Consider the following 7,997-nt stretch of genomic DNA (forward strand, 5'->3'; position numbering starts at 1 on the left):
CTCTTATTAAAGTACAATGATAAGTTAAATATCAAATTTATAAATACAATTGAAATTGTGTAGCCATTTTTCTTTAAAAAAAAGGGATAATGGCACAAATGGTCCAAAAGTTTAGCTAATATGTAATGTTGTCCTTGAATTTTAAATTTGTTCAGTGTTGTCTTTGAATTTTAGTTCAATGTGTAATGTTGTTCCTGAATTTTTCATTTGTTAATGTGGCCTCTGATTTTTTGGTACATGTTCAATTTAATTCTTGGACTGTATGAAAATGTTCAATGTTATCTTTTCATTATTCACAAGGAATAACGGCGTCGTTAGCTTAGCAAGGTTCTTGGACTTATTTGATTATATACCCAATTGGGTAGAATGGATTCTCGTCTTTATTTTTTATTTTTAAGAATCCTTAAGAAAATTGAGGATGGGTTTTATCAAATATAAAATAAAAAAAATTAAATTGTGAATATATCATTTCCTAGAGAAAATCCAATACCGATACTGGGATGTCATCCATTATGTTTTTTTGGATGTGTATGAAATCCATATTCACTTGTCTGAATCTATGTCTCATATATTATAATCGGCAAAAGTACACCAGAAGTGCCATAACTTGTGTACGGCGATCACTTTGGTGCCATAACTTTTTTTTGGATCACTTTGGTGCCAACTTTTTTGAAAAACGATTATTTTAGTACCAATGCTGACGTGGCTCGCCGAAAATCCGATGTGGCGCTGACACGGCTCGTCGGAGAGGTCCACGGCTCGCCGGAGAGGTTCAGTCAGTATTAAAAACCAAAAACGACGCCGTTTAGCCCGCTGACGTGTACTTTTTTTAAAAAATTTTTTAATTATATTAAATAAATAAATAAATAAAAAAGCCTGCAGCAGCGGCGAGGGCTCCCTCGCCGCTGCTGCAACCTTTTTTTATTTTTATTTATTTATTTATTTATTTTATTATTATTATTTTTCTAAAAATTAAAAAATTCGAAAAAAAGCCACATAATTTCCACGTGTACAAGTCAGACCATTTTTTTTTAATATAAATGCCAGGTCAGCTTTTTGGCCGGAATTTTGGCCAGAGTCACCAAAGTGATCTATTTTCCTCCGACTTAGCACCAAAGTGATCCGAAAAAAAGTTATGGCACCAAAGTGATCGCCGTACACAAGTTATGGCACTTCTAGTGTACTTTTGCCTATTATAATCTAATAAACTTCTCCTTTGGATGTGCATGAAATCTTATTAGAATAATTTGCATGTAGATTGACCGTCATATCAACGATCGACATTTCGCGCTTAGCAATTAAATCTAGTTTATTGCCGTGATTACGTTTCTGATGTTACATATGCAACAAATTATAGAAAGACACGTCCTCATTACTTTAGGAATTCATTTGGAAGAATGTCCACTAACTTAGCGCCCAAGGCTTATGGTCAAAATGTTAATTTTATAGCATTAGGTCATTGATTATTACTATAAGTTAGAGTTATCGTGATGCTAGTCTATGAAGATTTCTATCCGCACCGTGGCAAAGCTTAATGACTAAGAAAAGGAATAAAATCATGTAAAGAAGAATGACTAGTGTTTTTGAACCAACCCAGATGCTTCATCCCAAAAATTGAATTCATAGTCAAATGAAAAGTAATTGCCATGAAGAGAAAATTGTCCAAAAAGTTCTAAGCTTATTGCACTTTTGCCAAGTTAGTCCTAAACCTTTCAAGTTTACTAATTGAGTTCTAAACCTTTACACTTCTTACCAATTGAGTCCATCCGGCCAATTTTGACCGGAAATCGCTGACGTGGATATTTTTAAATAATATTTTAATAATTTTTTGAACTTTTTATGATTTTTTTTTGGGTTTTAGAGTTAGTCGGCGAGGGTGGCCAGCCGACCCTTGCCGGCTCTGGGCGAGGGCCGTAACGCCCTCGTCGGCAAAATCGAGGGCACGCGAGCCTTCCCTCGCCTAGATTCGGCGAGGGCCGCGATGCCCTCGCTAGATCTGGCTAGGCGAGGGGTGGGCGGCCCTCGCCGACCCCAGGCGAGGCGCTTGGTGGCCCCACATGTCTCGCCTATGGCCAGCGAGGGCCGTTAACCCTCGCCTAGCTAGATCTGGCGAGGGCGTCACGGTCCTCGCCGGATTTGGGCGAGGGCTCGCGCCCAGAGCCGGCGTGGTTTGGCCGGTCCTCGCCCATAGCCGGCGAGGGTCGGCCGGCCAACTCTAAAACCAAAAAAAAAAAACAAAACAGAGAAAAGGAAAAAAAATCATAAAATATTATTTAAAAATGTCCACGTCAACGCCATGTGGCCACCCGGCGTCCACGTCAGTAATTTCCGACCAAAATTGGCCGGATTGACTCAATTGGCAAGAAGTGTAAAAGTTTAGGACTCAATTGACAAACTTAAAAGGTTTATGACTGAATTGACAAAAGTGCAATAGGTTTATGACTTTTTGGATAATTTTCCCATTCATTGAATACCAAGAATTATTTGGGATGACTTATATGTACTCAGGTGTTCGTTAGACCCAAAATGGTCCGACCCATTCTCGGACCGCTTGCATAGCAAGAGCTTCGAGCGCCGAACTGCAGTTTTATGGAAAATCTTTACACGACTTTCAAATTACTTTAACGACTGATATTGGTATACTGATAAAGTCATATATAAATTGCTAAATATTAAAAAGTCTAAAAAGCCTGAAGTAGAAAATCATTTTATACATCGATTATTTGGTAAAATATGTAAGTGTTGGTTGCGTTGGATTAACTTTACGCGATCCCACTTGCATCAATCGTGTTGCAAGAAGTACCGTTAAAAAGAAAATTTCACATCATTTGACATATAATTTTTTTTTCCAAGAAGTCATGACGACACTTGATAATCGATTTGCATGAAATACCTGCGCTGCTTTCAGAATAACTATGCACTTTCTCATTTTGTTGGGACTGTTACGGATTTTCGCTAGACCTTACTTGTTCAAATACTAATTTGAGGTTGGTTAAAAAAATAAAAAAATGAAGTATAATGTGAAGCAAGTCTAAAGGATAAAAAAAATCAAAAGGTTAGGTTTATATTTTAGTGCAATTGTCTAAAAAAAATCAAGAAAGCTTTTACCTACTCAAGTTCTATTTATTTCGCAAAAAATGAATGATTTGGAAAATATTTTTATAAATATAATCGCTTATAAATATGAACGAACAAAAAATATTTTCACCATCTATAAAAATATGCAAAAATCAATTGTTATTAATCTCGATATTGAATAGCCCTCTCAAGCAATTCACTATCCCACGCTTCCAAACCATGAAGTTTCTTCGGCAGCACTTCAAGACCCATTATATATTGGACCTCCCTCAGTCGACATTTACAAAGGTACAAAATGGAGAGATTTGTCAAGATGAACAAGAGCGACCTCTCCACCGGTGACTAGGTCGTCATCCAATTTCCAATCTCCAATCTTGTATGAACAAGAGCGACCTTTCGGCAAAACATGGATCTCTGGTTCCTCATCCTCGTCGCCCTCTCCATCGCCGCCCTCGTCCGAGCCACCGTCAACCTCCTCTCTCCCGCCGCCAACAAGAAGAGCCTCCCGCCGGGCCCCCTCACCTTCCCGGTCGTTGGCAACTTGCTATGGCTCCGCAAGTCCTCCTCGGAGCTCGAGCCCGTCCTCCGCTCCCTCCACGCCCGCCACGGCCCCATGGTCACCCTCCACATCGGCTCCCACCCCGCCGTCTTCGTCTCCTCCCGGGCACTCGCCCACCAGGCCCTCGTCCACCGCGGCGCCGTCTTCGCCGACCGCCCGCCGCCCCTGCCCATCCGCCGCATCCTCACCTCCAACCAGCACAACATCAACTCCGCCTCCTACGGCCCCACCTGGCGCCTACTCCGCCGGAACCTCACGGCGGAGATCCTCCATCCCTCCCGCGTCCGGTCCTACTCTGGCGCCCGCGCGTGGGTCCTCGACATCCTCGTGGCGGAGCTCAAGTCCCAGCCTGGTGGCGTCGTCCGCGTTGTCGACCACTTCCAGTACGCCATGTTCTGCTTGCTGGTCCTCATGTGCTTCGGAGACAGGCTCGAGGAGCAGCAGATTAAGCAGATCGAGGGGGTTCAGCGACGGTTGATTCTGGGTGCGCGGCGGTTCAACGTGCTCAATTTCTGGCCGCGGCTGACCAAGCTCGTGCTCCGGAAGCGGTGGAAGGAGTTCTACGAGCTCCACGAGAATCGGAAGCGCGTCCTCGTCCCGCTCATCAGAGCTCGATCCAAGCCCAAGCGAGAGCAGCTGAGCAAAGCCAAGGAGGACGGGAATGATGGCGACGGCGATTGGATCTTATCGTACGTGGACACGCTCCTGGACCTGGAGCTGCCGGAGGAGAAGAGGAAGCTGGAGGAGGACGAGATAGTGAGCCTCTGCAATGAGTTCCTCAACGCTGGTACCGACACGACGTCCACGGCGCTGCAGTGGATCATGGCCAACCTGGTCAAGTACCCAGAAATCCAAGAGAGGCTCTTCGATGAAATCAAATCGGTCGTGGGACAAGGGGCGGAGCAGGTGAAGGAGGAGGACCTGCAGAGACTGGACTACCTGAAGGCGGTGGTGCTGGAGGGGCTGCGCCGCCACCCGCCGGCGCACTTCGTGGTGCCGCACGCTGTGACGGAGGACACGGAGCTGGGCGGGTACGTGATCCCCAAGGACGGGAGCATCAACTTCATGGTGGCGGAGATGGGTTGGGACCCGGCAGTCTGGGAGGACCCGATGGCGTTCAAGCCCGAGAGGTTCTTGAACTGCGAAGAAGAAGCCGGGGGGTTCGACATCACGGGGAGCAGGGAGATCAAGATGATGCCCTTTGGGGTGGGGAGGAGGATCTGTCCCGGGTACGGGCTTGCGATGCTGCACTTGGAGTACTTCGTGGCTAACTTGGTGTGGCTGTTCCAGTGGAGGTCGGTCGCGGGCGAAGGGGTGGACCTGTCTGAAAAGCAGGAGTTCACCATAGTGATGAAGAACCCCTTGAGGGCTGAGATTTGTCCCCGGAAATCAGGCACCTGAAATTTGGGAACATGTATCTATGTAGACTGTTGCTTTCTCAATAAAATTCCCATTAATGAACACTCTTCTTCTGCTCTTTGCGGTGTATGTAATTAGACTTAGGCAGGTGAAACCTATGCTTCTTTACTTGGGAACCGCCGAGGTGTTCTGCGAAAATTCCTGAAAGTTGAAACTCGCACGCGAACTGCACCCACCCACTGCGATTCCGATGTCATGCCATTGTCAAACACTATTCACCGTTTCACGTAAACCGCATAAGTAATATCTTTTTTTTTTTTTGATGACCCGAGAACCGCCGTACAGCTGACGGCCGGCGACGTAAACCCATGGTAACGCTAGAGCAGGACCCACCACCATGGCGCCACACTTAAGAATCCCTAACGACTAGGCTGGGATTCGAACTCCCCACCCTTCGTGAGGGGCAGAGAGCGCGAACCAACGCAGCCGCTGCGGGCGGTGGTTCAGAAGTAATATCTCTTTATCCCTAATTATAGGTAAAATTCCAAATTAGTACCCAAAGTGGGGCCATTTTCTAAAAAAAGGATCCAAAGTGAATATAGTGTCAAATAAGGGCCCGAAATGCCCAATCAGTTTCAAATAGGGGCCCGAAGTGCCCAATTAGTCTCAAATAAGGGCCTGGGTTAGCCGGCCGGTCAAATGCTCACCGGAACATATGCCATAGCCGGCGGAGGGAAAAGAGAAAAAAAAAAAAGGAAAGGGAAAAGGAAAAGAAAAAAACAGAAAAAGTAAAAAAAAAAGAAGACGAAACTATCCTTGTTCCGATCGCCAGAACAGTAACGTGCTCGTCGACCGGTGATCATTTGATTGACCGGCGAACGCAGGCCCTTATTTGAGATTAAAATTGGCACTTCGGGCTCCTATTTAAGACTGATTGGGCACTTCAAGCCCTTATTTGATATTATGTCCACTTTAGACCCTTTTTTGAGAAAATAGGCCCACTTTGGGTACTGATTTGGAATTTTCCCCTAATTATAAGCACTGGTCCTCCCATATCCTGTGTTAAAAAAGGGGAGGAAGAAAAAGAAATAACATTTATAGTCCGTTTGTTTCGTGAAAAATTTGATATTTCTAAAATTATTTTTTAGAAAGTCAATAACACTATTTTCCAGTATTTGACTAAAATTTGAAAATAAACTAGAAAATTTTCGGTCACGTGATATAGAAAATATGATTTGATTTTCCTAAATAAATATACACTATTTGGATGCTAGCAACTTGCGCATGGGTAGTCGGGGAATTGGGTATGGGCACTAGAGTTCTGGGTCCGGCCTCAATGAACCCCGACTCGGGCACTGGGATCGAGGCATGGGCACCTAGGTCCCGGGCTCGACCTCAATGCACTCGAAAATGGCCTTTGTGGACTCAGGCACGGGTGTTGGGGATTCGAGCTTGGGTACTGGGATCCCGCGCTCGACCTTTGTGGACCTAGGCTGGTTGTCGTAGCATCGAGCACGAGCAACGGGGCCTTGGGTCCGGCCTCAATGGACCCGAGCACGGGCACCGGGGACACGAGCTCGGCCTCGATGGACTCAAGCGAGGGCGTAGGGGATCCGGGCACGTGCACTAGGGTCACAAGCCTCGATGGACTTGGGTCCAAGTACTAGAGACCTGGTCCTGGACACTAGGGACTCGAGAACCAGCATTGTAGGTTCTGTGCCTAAACGTAGAATTTCGGGCCTAAATGCTGATATATAGTCATATATTTGGAAAATAATTTTTGATTTTTTAAAGAAAAAATTATTTTTCTAAATTTAAACATAAGTTAAAATTTTTTCTGTTGACTCGTTTTCTTAAGTAACTAAATGCTGAAAAATGAACGAACTGTTCAAACGGAGTCTTGACTCGACATTGGTACCTATAGTGCCATAAGCCGGCAAATTTGTCCTTTCCCACGTGAATCGGTCGTTTCTGGCCGAGCAATTGAACGTAGTTCATTACTGCAATTCTCGTTTTTCGATGTTACCAATTCAAATCATAGAAGCGTACGATCCTTGTTACTTTGTGCAATTCATTTGGCAGCATGCGTCGGAGAATTCATTCACCAACGTTGCGTCCAAGGGCTCCTGGAGAAAAATGCTGATCTTATTGCATTATCAGGTGATTCATTCTTTTTTTTTTTAATCCTAGTTGGAGACTTGGAGTCATCGCGATGATAATAGTCCCACGATGATTTGTATGCAGATGGCGACCCGTGAGACGTGACATGCCTTAATGACTAGGAATAGGATCAGAAAGAATATAGAAAAAATATGCAGCTCCGATGATACTTGGTAAAATGATACGTTTCGAATTTCAAAACCGATGCTCGTGATTCGTTGGTTGGTGTATCTCGTTTTCTTGAATAATTATTTGTTATGGATAAAATTCAATGTCTTGCGAAAAAAGTAAATATTATTCGTTTTGCTTAAGCTTAAAATCTTAAATTCAAAAAAATAATATTACCCGCTTAGAACATTTTAAGTATTTGTGAAGGCAGGTGAAATCCGGCGTACTTCAACTGTCAAATGTTAGGCATCTAGATGATGTAGATAGGGCGAGTTTTCGTGGTGAATAATGTGCGAGATTCAATTTACGTCGCTTCTTTGATTCAAATAAATTAGGCAATCTTTTTGAGAAATCGCATATGTAAATTAATAATGCCTCTAGCGATTCCAATTTCTCCACATCTTGTCGAGTCTCCATTAGTCCCAGTCAATTAAACATGCTCAACCCGCGGGACTCCTTCGATCTTGATACGGACAGCTTCTCAAACAATTCACTATCCCTCACATCCAAACTATGAAGTTTCTTCTGCTGCTGTCTAAGCACATCATCGAATGCGACCTCCCTCAGCTGGCATTGACAAATGCACAAAATGGGCAGACTTGTCAAGTTGGAAAAGGGTGATCTTTCTAGACATGGTACAAAGCCAATTTTTCAAGACTAGGCGGAAGCCCAA

General features: G+C 44.3%; 1 protein-coding gene across 1 annotated transcript; it reads left to right on the forward strand.

The window, feature by feature from the left end:
* Nucleotides 1-3,289: 3,289 nt before the first annotated feature.
* Nucleotides 3,290-5,098, forward strand: LOC115669191 (cytochrome P450 89A2-like). Its single transcript, XM_030590470.2, has one exon. It carries the CDS (start codon nt 3,485-3,487, stop codon nt 5,036-5,038), a length of 1,554 nt encoding a protein of 517 aa, XP_030446330.2. The 5' UTR covers nt 3,290-3,484; the 3' UTR covers nt 5,039-5,098.
* Nucleotides 5,099-7,997: the final 2,899 nt, after the last annotated feature.

Source organism: Syzygium oleosum, unplaced genomic scaffold, assembly GCF_021117445.2.
Source record: "Syzygium oleosum isolate NSW1041296 unplaced genomic scaffold, Sole_v2.1 Sole_v2.01, whole genome shotgun sequence".
Lineage (NCBI taxonomy): Eukaryota > Viridiplantae > Streptophyta > Magnoliopsida > Myrtales > Myrtaceae > Syzygium > Syzygium oleosum.